The sequence below is a fragment of the Cervus canadensis genome, chromosome 7 (genome assembly GCF_019320065.1).
Source record: "Cervus canadensis isolate Bull #8, Minnesota chromosome 7, ASM1932006v1, whole genome shotgun sequence".
In the NCBI taxonomy this organism is placed as follows: Eukaryota; Metazoa; Chordata; class Mammalia; order Artiodactyla; family Cervidae; genus Cervus; species Cervus canadensis.
Window position 1 is genome coordinate 80,165,211 of NC_057392.1, and position 24,480 is coordinate 80,189,690.

At 40.2% G+C, this 24,480-nt stretch overlaps 1 protein-coding gene and 1 pseudogene across 1 annotated transcript in view; both read right to left on the minus strand.

The window, feature by feature from the left end:
* The window catches only part of NMD3 (NMD3 ribosome export adaptor), a 31,628-nt gene extending 21,007 nt beyond the window's left edge, over positions 1 to 10,621 (minus strand). Inside the window, exons 1-7 of the mRNA XM_043473836.1 lie at positions 10,496 to 10,621; positions 9,902 to 9,957; positions 8,642 to 8,776; positions 7,173 to 7,269; positions 2,361 to 2,441; positions 1,504 to 1,632; positions 989 to 1,079 (exon numbers count right to left, since the gene is read on the minus strand). Coding sequence (XP_043329771.1) covers positions 989 to 1,079; positions 1,504 to 1,632; positions 2,361 to 2,441; positions 7,173 to 7,269; positions 8,642 to 8,776; positions 9,902 to 9,945 — 577 coding nt within the window. The 5' untranslated portion in view covers positions 9,946 to 9,957; positions 10,496 to 10,621. The remainder of the gene's footprint in view (positions 1 to 988; positions 1,080 to 1,503; positions 1,633 to 2,360; positions 2,442 to 7,172; positions 7,270 to 8,641; positions 8,777 to 9,901; positions 9,958 to 10,495) is intronic.
* Positions 10,622 to 13,767: 3,146 nt separating this feature from the next.
* Positions 13,768 to 24,480, minus strand: part of LOC122444768 — a 70,323-nt pseudogene continuing 59,610 nt past the window's right edge.

Consider the following 24,480-nt stretch of genomic DNA (forward strand, 5'->3'; position numbering starts at 1 on the left):
ATGTCTACCGGTAATGCACTCAAATCAGATACAAAGTTTAAAAGAGTTTCTCCAGGTGACAAAACTGATATTTTTCCCTCCATTTAAGAGACCCCAAACCACACTTATAAGTACTTTCTTGAAGACATATGAAATAAATGAATAACACATCAGTAAGTAAAAGAGGAACTTACACTTTTAAAATAAGTAGCACAAGAATTTGGTCATTCCTTCAAGAAAAGCTATCTCTAAACCTATACTGTAACAATCAGGAAAACTATGTACATGTCCTACAACTAAAAACATTCACTTTTAGCAAGAGACTGAAGTATTTGCTAAAGAATATTTTTATTTTCTATTATTAAAGAAATATTCATCCATCAACTAGTATATGTAAGTATGCTACACTAATAAATAATAAGTGCTAAGACAGAATACACTCTGAGGAGCCATTATGAAACTACACAAATATTTTAAAATTCCATCTTCAAGAAATCTAATTATATCATTTGTATATCACTGTTTATTATTACTGAGTTTACCCTTCTGATTCAAAGTATGCATCACAAATGCCACTAGGCATATGAAAAACAAAAATATTACAACTAACAGATCTCAAAAATAATTTCCTTTCAATAAGAAACTGAATTCTGCGTAAAACAAGTTTTTGATAAATTTCTACCACTTTACATTCTGTTAATGCAGTTACTGGTTTACTCATTTGGTTAATTTAGTGTAAATATAAACTATAATAGAAAAAAATTAAAAATTTTTATTTAAAAAATTAAATTAAAAAATTAATCACATTTCAAATATTCAACAGCTACTTATGGCTAGTGGCTACCATATTAGTTGGATAATGCAGAAAAAGAACCAAGATTTTTTTTCTTCCTAACAGAAAGTTCTTTTGGACAGTCCTATTCTAGATACTATTACTAATGATAAAAGACTCCTTAAGATAGTTAAAATAAATCTGAAATCATTTCAAATGCTTTAAATTTTAACTCACCATGAATCTCTTTGATACGAAGTGTATTCTGGTGCATCCCATACTTCAAAATCAACTGTTCCAGATAGTAGAAAGTTTTTTTGTGCAAAGTCTAAACATAAATGAGTTATTAGATCAACAGATGAAATGCAAAAAAAAAGAAAAAAAAAAGGCACCGACAGACACAGCACACTCATTTGTTAAATTTCTATTGGAGCACAGGTGCTTCACAATGCTGTATTAATTTCCCCTGTACAGCACCGTGAATCCGCTATGTGCATACATGTATCCCTTTTGTTTTCCAGATCTCCTTTCCATGTAGGAGAGCACAATAATTTTTAAAAGAAAAACAATATGAAGATTATCTAAAACGTGGCAGTGATCTGTTTCTAAAGGTGAATGTCCCAAAGCCCTGGAACATCCTTGGTGCCTAAACTACTCGGAAAGAAGGGAAAGGAGGAGGCTTTACCCACTACTTATAATGGACAAAGGCAAAATACAGACGGAGGACTCACACATCACCTTTCTCTCATCACCTTTTGCCTGACTTGAACCACGGCCTTCCAGAAATCCTTAGCTTCCACTCTGTGGCAATCTCCACACATCTGGGGCTGAACAACGTAATCCACCACAAAGACTTGCTGAAGGATGGCACCATTCATCACCTGACAAAGAAAACAACCCAGTCCTTCATTCTTCCCTTTCTCAAAAGAAGATCCTTTAATAGCTAACTCAAAATCTTTTTCCATGAAGGCTTTGAGGACATTAGTAATAAATAAGTTACATTTAATAAGTTATACTATTTCCAGAAACATATACAGGTTTAATTCATAGGATTTATTAGATTAGATTAACATTTCAAACTTACCTTTAGTTGAAGTGGTTGTAAGATATTCTTTGAAGATTTTTTATAGCTATATATACATATATATGCATGTGTGTGTGTATAAAATTCATCCTTAAGGGACAAAGAAAACTCTCAAAGAAAGAAGACATTACTTAATTGTTCCCAAACTTAACCCACCATCAGAAATCACCCAGGAAGTTTTACAGATTCCTGGATCTTACATCCAGGTGAATCCAGTTTGATTCAGTCACTGTGAGTCATAATCATCAGCCAAGTTTGAGAAGCACTGCCGTAGGTCATGTTTTTACTTCAATCTTATTCCAAACAAAAATGACTTTGAGAAAATTAACTTAGCCCACTAATCATGAACAAAGGCTGGTCTTACTAGTGACCTGATCATTTCTGCAGATGATCCAAAAGAAAACAAAAAATTAAAATTAATAATGTTATTTATTTCTCTTTAAGCTGTCAAGCCCTAATTTACCAATAGCCCCTTATTTTCACTACCTACACTTTAACCATGCCAAAAAATTATGTATAACTTACCTCTTTCTGAATAGTCAGTTTAACTTTAAGTCTCTTAGAATGAGGCTCAGTCCAAACAAAGCTTGCATCTACAAGCCGTACCTTCAATAAAACACAAACAAAAAGAAACATAAGTTCCCTTCAAAAAAGAGAAAAAGATGAAAGAATAACTCATGATAAAGAGATTTCACAGATGCTCAAGCATCTGTGACTAATCTACCCAACATCATCAATTTTTTAAAAAGCTATCAGAGGTATGGCAACAAAAACAGCAAGTAAAGTGAAAATCTAATGACTATATTAAAGCAACTGGTATAATTCAAGCAAAAATTAAAAAGGAAAAAAACTCCTTCCCCTTAAAAACAGTAGTTTTTCTATTTCAAAGGACACTTTTTAGGAGAAAACAAAGACCTGATGACTTCATCATCTACTAGAAAACTCATGAACAAAGGTTTCTACTTTTATTATTCTCTCTATAGTAAGTTTGTGGCTTAAAAAATATATAAGGACATTCATTCTTCAGAGGGAGTCTCATGCACTGAATACTGAATTCACAATGGTAACTCACTGCTAAATCAGCAGAGTCAGCAGAGGCCAAAAACAGTTTGCCCTATGTGACAAACTCAATGCAGCTCATATGGCTAAAACGAGTGTTTCAAGAAAGGAGGTTGGAGAACAAAAAATAGAGGTTGTTTCATTAATTTGAGCAGGAGTTTAAGTAACCTGAACTGAAGGGCTGGAAATAATAGCAGCAGAAGGATCCAAGCCAAGAGATATTAGGGAGATAAAATCTATAGGATTTAATAACAACTAGATATGGGAAGATTTTAGAATGATAGTCAAGGATCCAGCTTGGACACCAAGGTAACACTATTTTTCTGACACAATAAAAAAGAGATTAAATGCAGAGGAATGTGCTATATTTGGTTTCAGACACTTAAGTTCAAGAGGATTTATCTGAGACATCCAACTGAAGCTGTTCAGGAGACAGTGAGATATACACATTTGGTCTAGTGCTCTATGGAGAAATCTGAGTTAGAGATAACAGGTTTGGGAGACATCAGCAGGCAGATAATAATTTTATCAAGACCTGTCTGGTGAGAAGTAGATAAGCTAGTGTAGATACAGCAGTCTAGAGTAAAACCCTCCTCATATGACTGGCTCCCCTAAACCAAAGCCTAGTAGTCAGTCAACAAGTCACCAGGTACAAAGGGTGACAGAGAGCTGTTGATTCCCTCAGCCTCCATCTGCGGCGGTCCGCGGAAGCTCCGTGGGCCTGGATGAGACTGGCCTCTCCTCAGCCTCCAGTCTCCATCTGTAGGACTGGACCTATTTCACTATTCCCCAGCTCGGGCTCACCACACTCTGTCCTCAGACAACCAGGACTAAGCCAACTTACTGAGCCCTTCAGCCTTCTTTACCATTGCCTCAGCCACCAGCTCATCTCCCACACTCCAATCTCCATGCCTAACACATACGCCCTTTTCTGTCCTATCCAACACTCCTCCCCAAATCCTGAAAACCTTCTTATTGTGGCCTCTGGAATTCAACATTCACTAACAACAAAACCTTCTAAATCCTCAATCTTTTTCCTGAACATTCCCTTCACCTTCTAGATCTCCTGATTTTATACATACATATATATATATATATATATATGTATATATATATATACAGCTAATGAGGCTGCAACAGTACAGAGCGGCAGCTATGGTTTTTCCAGTGGTCATGTATGGATGTGAGAGTTGGACTATAAAGAAAGCTCAGCACTGAAGAATTGATGCTTTTGAATTGTGGTGTTGGAAAAGACTCTTGAGAGTCCCCTGGACTTCAAGGAGATCCAACCAGTCCATCCTACAGGAGATCAGTCCTGGGTGTTCACTGGAAGGACTGATGTTGAAGCTGAAACTCCAATCCTTTGGCCACCTGATGCGAAGAGCTGACTCACTGGAAAAGACCCTGATGCTGGGAAAGACTGAGGGCAGGAGGAGAAGGGAACAATAGAGGATGAGATGGCTGGACGGCATCACCGACTCAAAGGACATGGGTTTGGGTGGACTCCAGAAGTTAGTGATGGACAGGGAGGCCTGGCGTGCTGCGGTGCATGGGGTCCCAAAGAGTTGGACATGACTGAGCAACTGAACTGAACAGCTAATGAAAAGTAATGACTGATTGTTTTTTCATCTTCTCAAACGTTTATCATCAAAGAATCCTAGGATTCAATCCTCAAATTTCTCCTTCTCTAAACTCCCTAGGAAATCTCATCCAATTTCATAGCTTTAAATACCATATACATCCCCAAATTCATTATCTGCAGTCTAGACCATGCCCTTGCTTATTCATCAAGCTCCCCACTATTTCTGCTTCCATGTCTAACGTACAGCTAAGTACCACCTGAGATGAGCTCTGATTTCTCCCACCTAACCTCCTCCTTTTGAAGTCTTTCCTACTTCACTGACAGCAACTTCCCCCTGGTTGCTCAAGAACCACAGAAGTCACCCTTGACTCTCAACTCATAAGCATACATCCAGCTTCATCAATAAAGTCTACTGACTACCTTCAACAACAGAGCCAGAATCAATCCACTTCTCACTACCTCTACTACTGATTCAAATATCATTTCTCATGATTACTACGATCACTTCCTAAAGGCCTCCATCCCCCTCAAATCTATTCTAAAACACATGGAATTCTCCAGGCAAGAATATAGAAGTGGGTTGACATTCGCTTCTCCAGGGAATCCTCCCGACCCAGGGATCGAACCCGGGTCACCTGCATTGCAGGCAGATTCTTTACCATCTAAGCCACCAAGGGAGCCCCACTCAGAGTAAAAACCAGTCTGCAAAAGGGCCCATGAGGCCTGACCTACCCGGACTTTCCGTGTCTTCCCTAGTTCACCCCCAAGTGCTTTCCCCTCCCAGTTCCACTCTAACCATACAGGTATGCTCCGGTCCCTGGCCTCTACACTTGTTTTGCTACCCATAGTGCTCTTCTCTAAACTGTGGCCTCCTCCCTTACTGCTTTTAATGTTTATTCTAGTATCACCATCGGAGAAGGCAACGGCACCCCACTCCAGTACTCTTGCCTGGAAAATCCCATGGATGGAGGAGCATTGTAGGCTGCAGTCCATGGGGTCGCTAGGAGTTGGACATGACTGAGCGACTTCACTTTCACTTTCCCTTTCCTGCATTGGAGAAGGAAATGGCAACCCACTCCAGTGTTCTTGCCTGGAGAATCCCAGGGACAGGGGAGGCTGGTGGGCTGCCGTCTATGGGGTCTCACAGAGTCGGACATGACTGACGTGACTTAGCAGCAGCAGCAGCAGGATCACCTCACTGATGAGGTCTCCTCTAACCACTCTATTTTGAATTGCAACTCTTCCTGAGAAGTTTTTATCCCCTTCCTCAATTTTTCCTCCACAGAATTTTTAATATACCTATTTATTTTGCTTACTGCCCACTCCACACCCTCCCCTCCTACCAAAATAAAAGGTCTCTAAGCAGAGATTTTTCCTCTCTCATTTACTGCCATGTTTCTGACACCACAAGCAGACTGGCACAAGGTTGACACTTAATAAACATCTGTGAAATGCTGCTGCTACTGCTAAGTCACTTCAGTCGTGTCCGACTCTGTGCAATCCCATCCCTAGGATTCTCCAGGCAAGAACACTGGAGTGGGTTGCCATTTCCTTCTCCAATGCAGGAAAGTGAAAAGTGAAAGTGAAGTCGTTCAGTTGTGTCCGACTCTTTGCGACCCCGTGGACTGCAGCCTACCAGGCTCCTCCGTCCATGGGATTATCCAGGCAAGAGTACTGGAGTGGGGTGCTGTGAAATGCTAATGAATTATTAATGAACATTTGACAAAAGCCTGAAGAATCAAAGCAAAAGACCAAATTACACACGAAACTGACTCCAGGAGGGAAAAAAGAGAAAAACTTGAGACACATCAGGGAACAGAAGGAAAGTATAAAAACAACAATTAAAACTTTCAGAAATATTCAACAGACTGAATCAAGAGCATTAAAAATTCTAAACTTAAACTATTAGTACTGAAAAAATTCATACAAAAATTAGAAGATAAAAGAAACTGCCAGGAACACACAGAAAAAAAGAATTAAAGACAATACAAGGGCAAAAAGGCATTTCACAAAGTCTTAAGCTGGTAGGGCCAACATTTGACTAATGAGAATTCCAGGCAGAAAGAAATAAGGAAAATAGAGAGAGAAACTTTAAAGAACTATTACACGAAATTTTTTCAGAGGATAAGAGAATCAGAAGACCTTCAAACCAAAAGAGTCCATTTCAATTAAAAACATAGCTGGTGGAAATAATTCATAGAGCTTAGCATAAAGAAAACTCAAAGTGTTATGTAGAGAGGCTAACTAAACTAACAAACCCTATTTGGTTTTTGGAGATGTTTATGTACTGACTTTAAATAATAAGCACAGGTATCTTCCTTCCAGAGAGTGATGAAAATTTTTTAAAAAACTGAAAACCATAGCCCTAATATTATTATAGCCTCCAAAATTATGTTTAGTGATGGTTGTATATATCTATTTTCATAAAAGATTACTGCACAAAAGAGGTTCTCAAATAATTAACGAAGTTTGATTCTATGCTAAATCTTTTAAAGCAAAAGGTCTTTCATTTCCATTAAAGAATATATACAACTTTAAAGATGAAAACAGCATGTGTAGTAGTGTGCTTACCAACAGCAGCATTTAACAGTTATTTTGTAAAATCTACTCATACAAGGATTATCTGAAAATGAGACATTAAATCATACCCACACCCACATACACCTACAAAAACTGATTTTAGCTATTTGACCTACCTTACTCAGAGGGGCTTTGATTTTTTTCAAACACAAAGCAAGAAGATCTCTGGATTCTAATGCACACTGTACCCAAGTTCCTGGTGGCTGAAAATACCTGGGAGAAAAGGTACCATATTGAAACTCAGTATCTCTCAGAAAAAAAAAAAAAATTCCACCTAAATATGAAGACACAACAATGATTATTAACCAGATATAATAATACTCAAGGTTGATCTGAGGCGCTTAACCCAAATATATTTTAATAGGTTCAGAAACTTTCAATTAGACCAGTAGTTTAGTTAAAAAGGTGAAATTCTGAGTATTTGAGAAAGTCAATCTGTAATAACTTATTAAAAGGTCTTATTACTTCAAGCACCAATAAGAATTACGATGACAAAATGCAAAGAATTTCCTGAAGCTATGTTCTGAAATATGGATGAAAACTCATCTCACAATAGCATTAAAATGGTTTATGGTGTACAAATAAAATGCTTAAGAACTGCTTATTTCTCACACACACAAAAATGTAAATTAGTACCTAATACTATGTATAAATAAGAGCTCAAGACTACTCACGTACTTCAAATCCCTTTTCAGGCTTCCCTGATGGCTCAGACACTAAAGAGTCTGCCTGCGATGCAGGAGACCCAGGTTTGACCAGTGGGTAGGGAAGATGCCTAGAGAAGGGAATGGCAACCCACTCCAGTATTCTTGCCTAGGAAATCCCACGGAGAGAGGAACATGGTGGGCTACTGGCCAAGGGTTCACAAATAGTCAGACATGACTGAGCGACTAACACACGAATCTTAGTTTTAATTTTCAAATTTGAACTTGTAAAATTTAAAATCTTATATAAAACCTGACTAAATTAAAATCTTTTATATATGTACTTGAAGTCTTGTATCCCAACCAAGCATGGAGTTAGGTCAGTGCTTAGCATATAGTAAATGCTCAACAAATGTTTGTTAAATACGTAATACTTCTAAATGTATTACGTGAATACTTTGTTCATACTAGTTAAGTAAATATTCTGATTTTCACTTTTAAAGGTTCACTGAAAAACCTTACTTACACACTGCTAAATAACTTTTAAATATAAGGTGGTTTTATCATATATGGCTTCAAGTGGTTGAAGGGAAAAACAAAAACTTCATGGTAATTGGAACAGTTATGTCTTTAAAATCTGCTCTCACTCCTGAAAATATGAACTTTTATGTATTAATTATACATATCAAACCTTTTAATCCCTTAACAGAAAAAAAGAGATTCAATCCCTTTATACTAACTTTACCACATTAGCAGGGAAAACTAGGAAAATTACATTACAAAATTGCAAATTCTATAATCTCTAGCTTTGACGCCATAAATAAAACTTAAATCTCAGTTACGTGCACTTTAATATATGTATCTTAATCTCACTATATTCTAATGGCTCTCCTACATGTGAATTTCAACTTTAAGTAGGATAAAAAAGTATCACACTATACCTTTGGCATTGTTTGCAGAAAGATATAGAGACTTGTTTCGGAATGCCTTGGCTGATGTCTACTTTGCTTCGCAGACAAGCCACACAAATGTTAGCAGGATTTGGACTAATTGGGACACCACAGTCGCAGCACAAGCTTAAATAAAGCATACATTTTTTCCAAGTTACATTTCATAAGTGTACTAGTTAGATTAAAAAACTATCAAACAGGGATTAGCAGATACAAACTACTATATATAAAATAAACAAGGTCCCACTGTATAGCACAGGGAACTATAATCAATATCCTATAAGAAACCATAATGGAAAAGAATATGAAATATATATATATAACTGAATCACACAGTTTATATATAAAACTGATCACACTGCTATAGAGCAGAAACTAATACAACATTGAAAAATCAATTATACCTCAATTAAAAAAAATAATAAAATTAACAAACAAACCAGTCTTCAAGTTAGGCCATAGTATCTCTGCCCTTTTTAAAAACCTGACTTTGAGCAATCTTCAAAGATGCACTAGATTTTTAAAAACCTTAGATTATTGAGGAAAACAAAAAGGATGGCCACAATTCCAAAAAGCCTCAAAATATGACTGACACACAAAAGGTTAAAAAAAAAAAAAAAGGGTCTAGAGAATCTAAATAACTGCTAATAGTAATCACTATCAGCAGTAGATAGATAGCTTTATAAATAGCACTATAGATAGCTTTATAATCCACAGGCAAAAATTTTTTAAAGCCTCAATATAGCACGGGACTGCCAAAATGTAAAAAGGATGGAAGAGTATCAGCATAACTGATGGCAGTGTCATAACCCTAGGTGTATTGGGAACAGAAAGTATTTAAAAACCATTGATGCTACCCAAAATAAGAGTTCTATAATCACTAATGTCCACTATGGTAGCCACCAGGCATACGTGACTACTGAGGATTTGAAATATGGGTTATAGAAGAACTGAATACTTAGTTTTACTACATACTTGAAATTTAAAAAGCCACATATGGCCAATGGTTGATGCCAATCTAGAAGAATGTACAGAGACTAGACTATTTTAACACTTTTAAAACAGTATTTACCACAACAAACTTTCCAGCGAAAAATGAACTCGTTTTTTCCAGGAAACAAGGCTTTTCATTTTTCCCACTTAAGACAAAAGAACCCCCCTAAAAGAAAAGCTTTCCCCACAGTAAATTTTAAAGACTCATTTTTAAGTTTTTAAATTTAATGGGGAGAGGGGAAAAGGGACGCGACTCACATATGTCCAGGTGTGTGCTTGACAGGTTCTGTCATATACTCCATTTTTCTGTACACCTTGATTTCAAGGACAGAGAACAGTGAGATTTAGACATTTTTCTATTCACCCCTTTATACAAATCTTCCTTCTGCATTTTCTGTATAAGACAGCCAAGCCTCGTACAGCAACAAATAAGAAAAACCCATTCCACCTGCAACCTCTGGAAGAAGTAATTTCCTTAATAACAGAAGGAAGCGACCCTCGGAGCCACGAAACTGGGCGCTGACCTCAGGTGTCACTTAGGCGCCAACCCCGGCAAACTCAAGAAGGGGTCAGAAACGGCCGGGGCCGTCCCGGACACCACCAGCTCCAAACCCTGCTGCGGACGCGCTTAGAACCCACTGCAGAAGTCCGCGGGCGGTGTCACCGGGCCTGCGGGCCACCCACCCCGACCTGACCCCGCACCCCGCGGGTAAGACCTCATGCGAGCTCCTGCTGGCCGCCCACACGCTGCGCCCAAGCGGCCCGAAGTCGGCCCACGACCAGGGAGTCCGTCCCGGTCTCTTCTCAGAGACCCCCGAGACTGCAGCGCGGGGCTCGGCCACCAGAACTTACTTAACACCGCTGGGCCGGGCCCAAACGTGCTCAAAATCTGGAGCAAGACCAGCTTCAGTAGCCCAGTGAGCCGCCGGCAGAGCTGACTCCGGTACACTGCAGATCTCGCGAGAGAAGGGTTCGAAATCCCGCGAGTCGCGAGACGAGACTCACAGCTGCGGGTGGGGGCGGAGGAAGGGGAGGGCGCTGGAGAACGTCGGGCCGAGCGGAGGCCGAACGGGTGGGATGGATCCAAGGGAGAAGTTAGGGGGCTCTTTCGTCCTGTGGGTCCTGAGATTTAACACAGACTACAGCTCTTCTATTGGGTTATCATCCTTCCTTGGCCAGAGCTCACTCGAAGCCACTATTTAGATATCCCTATTGGGAGCTTGCTTCTTGGTTAAATGATTATATGAAAGTTATCCGTTCACGGCACCACATTACACAAAGAAATTAGAGTAACTTCCATCGAGGGCAGTGCCTTTGTCGGTTTTGCTCACCGTTTTATGCCTAATGCCTGTCACATCATAACCGCTCCAATGAGTATTTGTTGAATAAATGAGAAAGAAATGTAAGAATTATTTGTGAACTCTATGTTAGTTTAAGACCACTCATTATTAGAAAAGAAAATCGCTCAGTCCTGTCTGACTCTTTGCGACCCCATGGACTGTAACTTACCAGGCTCCTCTGTCCATGGGATTTTCCAGGCAAGAGTACTGGAATGGGTTGCCATTTCCTTCTCCAGAGGATCTTCCTGACACAGGAGTTGAACCCGAGTCTCCTACATTGTAGGCAGACATTTTACCATCTCAGCCACCAGGGGAAGCACATTATTAGAAAGTGCTCCCCAATAGTGCACTTAATGACTTTATACCTTGATCCTAGAGCAGCTCAGAAAGAATCTAATCACTCTTTCCTATGACAGCATTTCAAATATTTGAAAAGGGCAACCATATTTTTTTTTCTGTCTTCTCACCCCAAATTTCAAGGAATAAGCAAGGTCACCTTGTGATCAGAGAAGGCCTCCCTTGTCTTGTGTAGGGAACTTAAGTAGTCCCCCATTCCTTCTCCTTATTTCCACACCCCATCCTTCCAAGGTATAAGTTTGATCTTGTTACACTCCCCTGCTTTTAATCCTTCAAACGTCTCTGCTCTGGATTATTCAGTTCAGTTCAGTTGCTCAGTCGTGTCCAACTCTTTGCAACCCCATGAACTGCAGCCTGCCAGGCCTCCCTGTCCATCACCAGCCCCTGGAGTCCACCCAAACCCATGTCCATTGTGTCAGTGATGCCATCCAACCTTCTCATCCTTTGTCGTCCCCTTCTCCTTCTGCCCTCAATCTTTCTCAGCACCAGGGTCTTTTCAAATGAGTCAGCTCTCTCCATCAGGTGGCCAAAGTATTGGAGTTTCAGCTTCAACATCAGTCCTTCTAATGAACACCCAGGACTCATCTCCTTTAGGATGGACTGGTTGGATCTCCTTGCAGTCCAAGGGACTCTCAAGAGTCTTCTCCAACACCACAGTTCAAAAGCATCAATTCTTTGGCGCTCAGCTTTCTTTATAGTCCAACTCTCACATCCATACATGACCACTGGAAAAACCATAGCCTTGACTAGACGGACCTTTGTTAGCAAAGTAATGTCTTTGCTTTTTAATATGCTGTGTAGTGTAGGGGGGCTCATAACTTTCCTTCCAAGGAGTAAGCATCTTTTAATTTCATGGCTGCAATCACCATCCGCAGTCATTTTGGAGCCCAGAGAAATAAAGTCAGCCACTGTTTCCACTGTTTCCACATCTGTTTGCCATGAAGTGATGGGACCAGATGCCATCATCTTAGTTTTCTGAATGTTGACCTTTAAGCCAACTTTTTACTCTCCTCTTTCACTTTCATCAAGAGACGCTTTAGTTCTTCTTAAGAACTATAAGGGTGGTGTCATCTGCATATCTGAGGTTATTGATGATTCTTCCGGCAATCTTGATTCTAGCTTGTGTGTCTTCCAGCCCAGCGTTTCTCATGATGTACTCTGCATATAAGTTAAATAAGCAGGATGACAATATTCACCTTGATGTATTCCTTTTCCTATTTGGAACCAGTCTGTTGTTTCATGTCCAGTTCTAACTGTTGCTTCCTGACCTGCTACAGGTTTCTCAAGAGGCAGGTCAGGTGGTCTGGTATTCCCATCTCTTTCAGAATTTTCCACAGTTTGTTGTGATCCACACAGTCAAAGGCTTTGGCATAGTCGATAAAGCAGAAATAGATGTTTTTCTGGAACTCTCTTGCTTTTTTGATGATCCAGACGATGTTGGCAATTTGATCTCTGGTTCCTCTGCCTTTTCTAAAATTAGCTTGAACATCTGAAAGTTCACAGTTCATGTATTGCTGAAGCCTGGCTTGGAGAATTTGGAGTATTACTTTACTAGCGTGTGAGATGAGTGCAATTGTGCAGTAGTTTGAGCATTCTTTGGCATCACCTTTCTTTGGGATTGGAATGAAAACTGACCTTTTCCAGCTCTGGATTATTACCCATATGGAAAATTCAAATTTCTCTGCATAGCAAAAAGACCCTTCAGGATCTGGCCTGGACATAACCTGTCACATTCCTAAGCACACGGCCATACAAGCCAACTGGCAGGACTTGCAGGAACTAATCTTCCTTTTCTGGCCTATCTGTGAGTACAAGCCACGTTCTGAATGTCTGGAGCTGTTCCTTTTTTCTTTCTCAATACACTGCTTCCATAGTGTGTTTGATTTGTCACCAAGTGCCATAGTGCCAGGTTTGTTAGGCATTAGATCAACTCAGATATGGTCCCTGCCCTCATGTAGCTTATGTGTTATAGGTGAGGCTGATATTTCCAAACAACTAGGTAACTTGTTGACAGTGCTGTAGCAAGTAAGTGGCAGAACCAGGACCCAAACAACAGTTTGTCTAAGTCTGTGTCCATGTGCCACTATACCAGGCTCCCAGCCCATCTGAGGCTCAGATCAGCTATTCTTATTCATGGCCTTTCTTTTTTTTTTTCCAAGAAACTATTTATTTTCCATCGACCTTATTTACATTTTCTGTTAAAGAGTATGTGAAGGAGCCGTGTAAGCCCACTGCGGTTGTTCCTCCTGGGTCAGTGGCCTGAGCCGCGGCAGTTATGGACCAGCCTTCAGAGGCAGGTGGAGCGCTGTGGTCCTCCAGGAGGAGCTGCCGGCAGGCACCGAGGCCACATGTGCCTACAGACCCTGTCCCTGCAGACCCGTCTGCAACTTGGGGTTGAGTAGAAATAAACTCAGGACCTGGAGTGATTCATTCACCCTGAAATTCCTCCTGAGTCTCAGCCTTATCAGCGCCACCTGCTCCTCCTTTTCAGGCTCTTCAGGATCCCTGGTGAAACAGAGACAGGACCTGACCTCGCACAAGTGTGTGCCCGAAATGGATCCTCACAGGCGCAGAATCCCCAGGCCGGCATGGCCACATCAGACCCCAGGAGCTCCTCTCTTGCTGTGGGGTTGGCAGTGTCCACACAGCACCGGGGAGAGTCTGTGTGACCTGGCGCAACAGGAGGTGGGTTACTGTAAGACGCCTCTGTGAGACTGGTGGTCAGCCCTGGGGTCTGTAAGCACAGAAGACAGGGCAGAAGCTGCCTATATCAGGTTACTGATGCTTATAGGAGTGGATGAAGCGCCCCACAATGGAAGTAGCTCCCGTGGCAGCAGCAAACTTACACAGCTTGGCTGAATGGCCAGCATTCCTGGAGCACGTGATTCTGGCATCAGCTGGGTTTTCAATGTCAGCAAGGGCATGAGCTGCCAGCAGAAGCTTCTCCCAGGTTCTCTTCAGATTCACAAGGTAACGCCATCACTTTTCCTTTTGTAGATGTGCTATCCCGTTGGGAAGTCACATTGGCACCCCCTAACTGGGCTCTGCTGTGAGGGATTTGAGGACATTTTCCTCCTTCGTTTGCAGGCCCTCAAGGGCTCCAGATATTGTGAAATTTTCCCTCCCAAATTACAAGGGGGAGCATGTAACCACAAACCACAAACATGACATTGATATAAATATTAAAAAAATTATATCAGAATCCATAAAATCTCTTTCTTGACCAATTAAGGTGAATATAAATATTTTCATCAGTTTTCTTTTAGCTTACAACATTACTTTCTTGGAGACCCTGGTTTGATTCCTGGGTCAGAAAGATCCGCTGCAGAAGGGTTAGGCTACCCATTTCAATATTCTTGGGCTTCCCTTGTGGCTCAGCTGGTTAAGACTCTGCCTGCAATGTGGGAGACCTGGGTTGGGAAGATCCCTTGGAGAAGGGAATGGCTACCTGCTCCAGTATTCTGGCCTGGAGAATTCCATGGACTGTATAGTCTAAGGGGTCACAAAGAGTCTGACACGACTTTCACTTTCACTTTTCTTGAAGACAAATTGAATTAAGTGTTTAAAAGTAAAGTTTTCTTAATTTTAAGTATCTTGTATACCTAGCAAGTAATAAATGCTCAATAGCTGTTAGTGAAATTCTATACAGAATTTTCGAGTGCAGAGTATGGCTATTTTCATACCATGTGATAGCACATGTGTCTCATTATCCAGAGATTAGCGTAGGAGAGGTTTATTATGGAGCACACTTAGAATCAACACCTGTGGAAGGGGAGGAAGGGACCCATAGTTGAGTAGGGAGAGAAGCCCTGATGCCCTGTGCTCTGATGGAGGCCTCACCAACCGTAATGCCAGAAGCTCAGAGGCTGAGATGACTGTTCAGTTTTCCCCAGGGTGCTGGGCCATGGTTCATTGAAGAGTCATTGGATGTGACTGCCCACTGAAGAAGGCATAACCTTGGGTGAGGTTTCTTCTTCAGCCAAGGGAGTCCCAGCAGTGGGTGAAACTCAGAGTTTTCCACCAGTAGCAGGGATAAGGAATAAGTAGAGGAATAAGTCCTTCATTCTGAAGGGGTATCTAGGAAGCGCCTCACAGCATGCCTCACACAAGAGCAATTGTCTACAGAACTGCTACTAGACCTGGACTCTCAGGAGCCACTCAGGTGGCGGAGTGGTAAAAAAAATCCTCTTGGCAATGCAGGAGATGCAAGAGATGCGAGTTCAATCCCTTGGTCAGGAAGATTTTCCTGAAGTAGGAAATGGCAACCCACTCCAGTATTCTTACCTGAAAAATATCAAGGATAGAGGAACTTGGTGGGTCCATGGGGTCAGACATGACTGAGCATGCATAAATTCCCTTCCATGCTGGACTCTCAGGGCCTTGCTTCATGTCCCACGGCTTTTAGACCCTCTGCCCCCAAGGAATTGCTTCACCTCTTTGAGCCTCAGTTTCCTTCTTTTTAAAAAAAAATTTTTTTTATTGAAATATAGTTGATTTAGAGTGTCATGTTAGTTTCAAGTGTACAACAAAGTGATTCATTTATATATCCATATTGTTGTTGTTTAGCTGCTAAGTCAAATGCGACCCCTGCAACCCTGTGAACTGTAGCCCACCAGGCTCCTCTGTCCATGGGATTTCCCAGGCAAGAATACTGGAGTGGGTTGCCATTTCCTTGTCCAGAGGATCTTCCTGACCCAGGCATTGAACACATGTCTCCTGCATTGCAGGCAGATTCTTTACCACTGAGCCACCAGAAAGCCCATGTATATATATATGTGTGTGTGATACATGGGCTTCCCGGTGGCTCAGTGGTAAAGAATTCTTTTTAAGATTCTTTTTCATTATCAGTTATTACAGTATATTGAGTATCGTAGTTGCCTGTGCTGTACAGTAGGTCCTTGTTGGTTCCTTCTTTCTAAAACTGTGTAATTGTTTGTCCCTCATAAAGTTGTTATGAGAAATGGTTAAGATAAGGTACGTGGAAATATTAGTAAGCTGTAAGCTCCAAAAGGAAGTGTTTAGTAAACTGCAAAAACTGTTATGGACAGAGTTATGTCATTCTTAGGCAAAGTTCCTTAACAGCAATTGAGTTAAATGGCATGAAATGGTTAGTATTTGATACATCCATTGTATAGAATTTCAGATATCACACTTGTGATCTTGCTTTACTATTAATTTACAAGATAAATTATAAACAAAATAAAATTTGAGTGTTCATTTTGTGAAATTCATTCAGCCATAACATCTATGCATATGTCTGCATGTGCATTTTACTTCAACAAAAAGTTTTAAAAAATACAAATAAACTTGTTAAAATCCCAGTTTAAAAAAAAACAGATAAAATGATAAAATCAAAATAATAATACTTGAGAAATTTTCCCACTTTTGCAAAGTTGGAAAATAGGTATCCTAATAGAGAAGATGAACAAAGAAAAAATAGAAGTGAACAAGTTTAGATGTACCAAAATAACTTTCAACAACAAAACAAAATAGATAACTAGTAAGGACCTGTTGTATAGCACAGGGAACTCTACTCCATGCTCTGTAATGACCTATATGGGGAAAGAATATAAAAAGGGGTATATTATATGTATGTAACTGGTTCCCTTTGCTGTACCCCTGAAAGTAACACAACATTGTAAATCAACTAAACTCCAATCAAAATTAAGAAATAAAAAAAATAAACTTCACTGGGCCCCAAAGAACTAAGAATTTGGGGATATGAAACTTTTTCCTCTCATCTTTCTTTTCCAGTAATTGCTACCATGTCAGTGTCTCATTCATCCTAAAAGCCTCCTCACCTCTTCCTCTCAGATGATCTCAAAGATGCTTGGTGTCTGTTTTTTATTTCACTTCAGTAGCAAGAATTCAAAGGACACACAAAACTGTACTTGTAATGACCAGTCAGTCTGGAGGTGATGGGGAGAATTTTTCTGCCAAAACTGTTTAGAAGTAAACGTACGTTGCCTATGTGGGCATTTTATATCATCTGAAGTAGAATTTCAGGGGAGGTTTCAAGGATATACAGGGAGTGTATGTAGGCAAATTTGGATGTTAGATAAAAGTATTTTCTAAAACTTCTGGGCTGGGTAGCTGGTTTACTTTAGGATACTTTTCTGTTAGTTGAACCGTGGCCTCCCAATTGGTGATAAAAAAATCCTAAAAGTTTCCAGGTAGGAAAAAACAGGTCTACAGAGGCTCAAGATCAGAAGAGCTTCAGACTTCTCAATAGCAACACCAGATACAAGAAGACAATGAAGACATACTTTGAAAATTTTGAAGAAAAATTGTTTCCAACCTTGAATTCTATACTAGACTGAATTATCAATAAAGTGTGAGAGTTGAATAAAGATAGTCTCAGTTTCACCCTTCTGAGGAAGTTACTGGTAGATATAAACCAAGAAAAAGGAAGACACGAGACTCAGGAAATAGGGGGAAAGCAAAATTCCAAGGTGATAGTTATATGCTGTACAAAGGGGACTTCACTCTGGATTGGAGCAATCAGATGACTCTGAGAAAGATTTCTACAAGAAACTACAAATTGATGACATATACAGTGTTTCTGAATATCTTAAAGAATTTGATAACTGGCAAATAGTTGGATATTGATAAGGGAATACTATGATAAAATTCCACACAAAAATTTGAAGACTTAATGATAATAGATCAATATCTCAAAAAGCGCAAACTACCACAACTCACCCCAAATGAAGTAGATAGTTTAAATAACCTGATAACTACTAAGGAAATTGAATTTGTAGTAATTTTTTTCACAAGGCTTCAACACTTTTCCTCATCATCAGTCAACTGACTAACCCCATCCCCGTTCCCCCTCTCGCTTCACCACTAGGAGCAACCTGGAGACAGGAATTTGGCCAGCAGATAACAAGGGGAAGCCTATTGGGCAATCTTCCAGAAAACTTTAGCTTTCTTAATAAGAAGGCGCAGACTCAGTGGGTATGCCATTTTGCCCTCATTCTTTGCTCCTTTGCCCTTTTGTCTGCCTATTGTCTGAAATGCAAATGTGATGCATGGAGGCACAGAAGCCACCTTCTGACCATAGGCAAAGAGCAATAAGGGCAAGGACCAACAAGCAGATGGTGAGGCAGGAGAGAGCTAGAAAGAGCCTGTGTCTTGGCTGTGTTATTATGTGGTGGCACCAACCCAGGAGTCCTTTCCCTTGAAGGAGAAAAAAAACACACCACTTTATTTGTGTAAGCCGCTTTTGGCCAGATTTTCTAATATTTGTCACCAAACACATTTCTAACAGATTCTTCACTCACAGGAGATTCTCAGCAGGACTAATACACTACAGCTACCTTATGAGACTATTACAAGGATGAAAAGCAGGATAGCTGCTTAATATTCTCTGTTTCAGAAACCCAATTGCTGACACTGCCTTTTCCTTTCTCCTTTCTCTACAATATTTTCTATTTCTTATTCTTCTCAGCTTGGCCTGAGTTTGTATTATAATCAGACTCTTGCCAGTCATTCTCCTAATTGGATTGGGCTTTTGTTCTAGCTCAGACAGCTCAGAATTTTTTAATGGTCTTTCTAAGCCATTCCAGCCCAGGGCAGTCACTCAATTCTTTGACCTCATAGCTCTTACTGTCTGCACTTCCCAACTGCCCATTCATCATGCACCATCCCGTGACACTTCTCATACAGCTCGTATAGAATAATCAATGTTTAGAGCTGGAAGGGACATTAAAAATCATCTTCTCCAGCCACCTCAGAGAATGTGAATTGTGGCTTAAATCTTGAATTTTTCTTTACCTCGTCGTGGTTTTACCACTGATCATCCCAACTAGATCTTAAGCTCCAGGGGAAAAGAAAAATGAATAAATATTTGTTAAGTTACCTGCTATAAGTCAGACACTTTACACTCACTGTTTAAATTTAATTTTCACAGCAGTCCTATGAAGTAGGTCTTAATCCCCATTTGCCAGGTGAAGGAACTGAAGCTCAGAGAGGGGTTACTTAGCAAAAGTACCATTAGTCTAAATTTTAGAAACTGAGACCTGATTGAAATTTTTAAAAATATTCATTTGGGATTTGTTAGGACTGCCTCCCAGAACACACAGATCCAGGATGCACTTGAATTGTGTTCTGCCAGACTACAAAATGAGAGAGACTGATAAAGGCAAAAACTGCAGGGTTACAGTTAATTACATGAGTTGCTTACTAAGAATTATAATTGGAGCTGGCAAGAAGTAAGGGTGATTGTTAAGTACGGATTGGTTGAGGTCTGAAATGGTTGCCTAGCTATAAGGAGAGACCTTGAGAACATAAGATTGCAGTTGGCTGGGTTTGTTTTAAATGCAACTGCTAGTTGTGTGCCTGGATGTGGTACAGTTTAAAGAATGTCCAATTCTCAGTAGTTTAAGGGACCTGTCTCAGTAGTTTAGGGACATGGCCACCCAACTCCATTTTTGTATACCTGAACTGTGATCACGCCACTATAATTTCAGGTTGTCATCAGTACAATACCTAGAAAGAGGGGAAGCCCATTCTGGCTCAGGTCTTAAGAAGTTTACATGTCTTTAACCTCCCTCTAGGCTGCTGAACCACTTGATTGGATTTTGTCTTTGGGGGTTCTTCAACCTTTAAACTTCAAGAAATTCTGCATTTTCTTCCCAGGCTTTCTCTCTAATAAGAGATTTAAAATATATCTGTGATATTTTGCCATATAATAAGAAATATATATTTGGTCTTTATCTCAAATCCCTGACACAGGACTCCTGAAACCTTTGTAAATTCCTAAGTGGTAAGAGCACAAGCAGCAACTTTTCTCTAGGAGACTCTGGGTGGGCTCCTGGCTGGCTCCTGCATGAAGGATGATCGCCAGAAAGACCAAGCCATGATTAGAATTTCTGAATTTTCATCTCTACCTCCCATCCTCCAGAGAGGGGAGAGGGACTGGAAATGGATTTAGCAATTGACCATGGCTACATGAGGAAGCCTCCATAAAATCCCAATAGTTAGGGGCTCACAGAGCTTCCAGGGGGGTGAACACCCACACACCGGTAGGTGGACACGCTCCACTTCATGGGGACAGAAGCTCCTGTGCTTAGGACCCTTCCAGGTTTTACCCTGTGTATGTCTTCATCTAGCTGTTCATCTATATCCTTTATTGTATGCTTTAATAAACTGGTAAACGTGTTTCCCCGAGTTCAGTGAGCCACTTTTGTAAATTAATAATACCTAAGGAGAGAGCTTGGAGAAGGGCATGGCAATCCACTCCAGTATTCTTGCCTGGAGAATCCCACAGACAGAGGAGCCTGGCAAGTAGCAATCCATAGGGTTGCAAAGAGTTGAACACAACTGAAGCGACTTAGCACACCACAGCAAGGAGAAAGCTGTGAGAACCTCCTGTTTGTAGCCAAGTCAGAAGTTGTGGGTAACCTAGAGACCCAGGGACTTAGGACTGATATCTGGAGTAAGTTGGGAGCAGTCTTGTGGGATTGAGCCCTTAACTAGTGGAATCTGACACTCTCTCCATGTAGACAGTGCCACGGTGAATTAAATCATCAATCCACCTGGTTTCCTGGAGAATTGCTTGGTGTAGGGAAAAAACCTTCACATTTTGTGACCAGACGTGTCAGGCATGTTATGAATGTGACAGCAGTGTGAGAATAAAGAGAAGCACAGGAGAATTATAGTTTTCTTCCAACTCAATATATCAATATATCATAGCCAAATAAGATATTGGTTCTTTGTATTTAATGTAACATGGTTAAGATGCAGTGCTGATAGAACAAAAATATTTTACTGTTTTGTTTTAGTGAAAAAATTGTTAGCTATCCATCATGATAAAATCTTATAACAAAAATACATAAATTGTTAATGCAGAAAAGTTTTTGTTCTATCTGAACAGCAGCAAACAAGAGTGCTTTGTAGAGAATAACTTTGTAAGCTATTTGAGATAATTCATGCCACTAAGAAAAAAATAATGGAAATATTTAGAGAAATGAAATTTAGTAGTTCCAAGGTTCAGAGAAATGTCAGCTATGTTTGATTCCATTCAGTAAACCAATTGTATCTTTATTTTTATCTGCAGTATTCCATACTTTAATCTGGGCCTCTCAGGTTTTTGATTTGGAGATTGGAAGTCTTTCAACTGCGTTACATTTTTGCAGAACTACCTTAATGCTAGATTGGCAATTAAAATGCAGGTGTTCAGTTCAGTTCAGTTCAGTCGCTCAGTCATGTCTGACTCTTTGCGACCCCATGAACCACAGCACACCAGGCCTCCCTGTCTATCACCAGCTCTCGGAGTTTACTCAAACTCATGCCCATCGAGTCGGTGATGCCATCCAGCCATCTCATCCTCTGTCATCCCCGTCTCCTCCTGCCCCCAACCCCTCCAGCATCAGGGTCTTTTCCAATGAGTCAACTCTTCACATCAGGTGGCCAAAGTATTGGAGTTTCAGCTTCAGCATCAGTCCTTCCAATGAACACCCAGGACTGATCTTCTTTAGGATGGACTGGTTGGATCTCCTTGCAGTCCAAGGGACTCTCAAGAGTCTTCTCCAACACCATAGATCAAAAGCATCAATTTTTTGGTGCTCAGCTTTCTTACAGTCCAACTCTCACATCCATACATGACCACTGGAAAAACCATAGCTTTGATTAGACAGACCTTTGTTGACAAAGTAATGTCTCTGCTTTTTAATATGCTATCTAGGTTGGTCATAACTTTCCTTCCAAGGAGTAAGTTTCCTCTAATGCCATCGCTATTGTTTAGGTAACAAGAAAAATCTTAGGTAATTGGCTTTGAAGAGTGCAATCCTATATCTGTCTTCTGTCTCTGATATAAAACACACTTGATTTTTAAAGTGCATAGATAATCTCTTCATTTTTTAAAAAAGTGTAATTTTACATTTCTACATTTTAAAAAAATTTTGGTCATAATTTTAGATGCCTGATTTAATTAATGTACATGCCACCTTTGGGAACATACCTTTGCCTTTATGAGTTTATTTCTAACTTTCTGATTATATTATATACTGCTTAAGTCTATGCACTCAAGACATGCAAATGAGTATCAAGCTTTTGAAAATACCACAGGTTATGGTAATTGGTTGTACATGCTTAAAACGTTAACCAAAAATAAATAAGCTAAAAAATATATATACATATATCTAATAGGTGTCTGTGTGTCACAAGGCCACACAGGCTTCTAGTCATGTGGATGATTATTCCTATTAACCATAAACCTCAACAGACAAGGACTATACCTTGCAGATCTTTATATCCATCAGGTCTAATATAGGAGAGTCTAATAAACATTTGAAAGATGAATAAATGTGTTTCCCTGAAGGCCAGTCAGGTGATCCATACCTCTTTGAGTTTCTTCAGATTGTTAGCACCTGTTTTGTCCAAAGTAAACAGCATTTACTAATTAGCATAAGTGTTAAAAGAACGAAAGGGGAAAGTCTCCTTTATCTTTCTCTCCAGGCTACCTGATTGTTCTAAATATTATGGAATATACATTCTCCCATCAGCATGTTATGTCAGGGATTCAGGCAAACTAGGTGTGCACTATGACCCAGCCATTTTACCCCTAAGCTTTGTCTTTTCTTTGATCCTGTAACAATTTGTTAAAGAATACTTAATAATTATTACTCTGTTAAAATACTCTTTTAAAAAGATAGGATGCTGGGAGAAAATGAAGAAACCCAACTTGTATGAATTATGTTCATATTTCTTTTCCCCCACTTTGTTTATGAACAAGTTTGCTATTTATTCATTTATGTATTTAGCAACACCACGTGGCTTGTGGAATTTTAGTTCCCTGACCAAGGATTGAACCCTGGCTACGGCAGTGAAAGCAGAGAGTCCTAACCCCTGGACCACCAGGAAATTCCCAGGAGCTTATAGTTTATAAGGGATGACTCGAAGTGATGTACCATCACAAATCCAGTTCATGGGGATTTTTGATATTCTAACATTGGCTTTTAAAAAATTGAATGAATAGCTTTATCATGTAATCAGTTCAGTTCAGTTCAGTCACTCAGTCGTGTCCGACTCTTTGTGACCCCATGAACCACAGCACACCAGGCCTCCCTGTCCATCACCAGCTCCTAGAGTTTACCCAAACTCATGTCCACTGAGTCAGTGATGCCATCTAACTATGTCATCCTCTTTCGTCCCCTTTTCCTCCTGCCTTCGATCTTTCCCAACATCAGGGGCTTTTCAAATGAAATACTATGTTCTTAATTATAAGCATGAGAAATTGACTCTGGCTTAGTTAGCAAAAGGAATTTGTGACATGCTCTTGAGAGGCCCCTGAATCCAAAGGAAGGTGAAAGACAAGACTGAGGGCCAGGCAGCCAGGAACACCACCCGAAATCACACAGCAGAGCCAACATGTCCAGTCAAAACCACATAGATACCACTATCGCAGTATCTACACTGCAGCCTGCCCTGCAGATACCGCTATTGCTGCTAGAACCTCAGTCCCTGCTTCCCTAGGAACTCTGTGTGGCCATAATGAGGCTTCCTGCCGTCCTTGATTCTTTGCATCATTAACTCAGAAGTTAAGGGCTGGCACCTGTAATCAGCAGAGCCTACATCATGTGAGCAGATTAAGACTGGGCAGTAACTAAAGATGCACAGGGAGTGTGAGCCACTGACCACTGTAGTCCAGTCCTATTCATGCTAATTTTCCAAGAACTACCTCCTACTCTCCTACCTTTGCCCTTTCCAAGTTTAGAATCCCTATACCAGCTTAGCAATTTTCACATTCATTGCCAAAATTTACACAGTTGGGTGCATTCAGTTAAGAAGTCTAATAGCCAGATATTCTTGGTAAATGTTTGCTGGGCTATTTTTAGACAGTGGCGATGTTGTCGATTAATATTTGTGAATGTAAAACAGAAAGCCCTAAGTGGTCATGACTGCAGCCTTCCAATATTCTTTTAAATTTCAGAACTAGCTCTTGAATAGAGTCTGTAAGTGCCTTGAGAAACCAATTAAAATCTTAATCCCTGTATGGAGTGGTTTTCTTTCTCTTCATTACTGCGCAGTCTCTCTGCTTGCTAATCCATCAGCAGCACTGTCAATGACGGTCCCTCACTAATAACCTTTAATCCATCTAACAGACTGAGCAAATCAAACAGCTCAGTGAAAATTTAC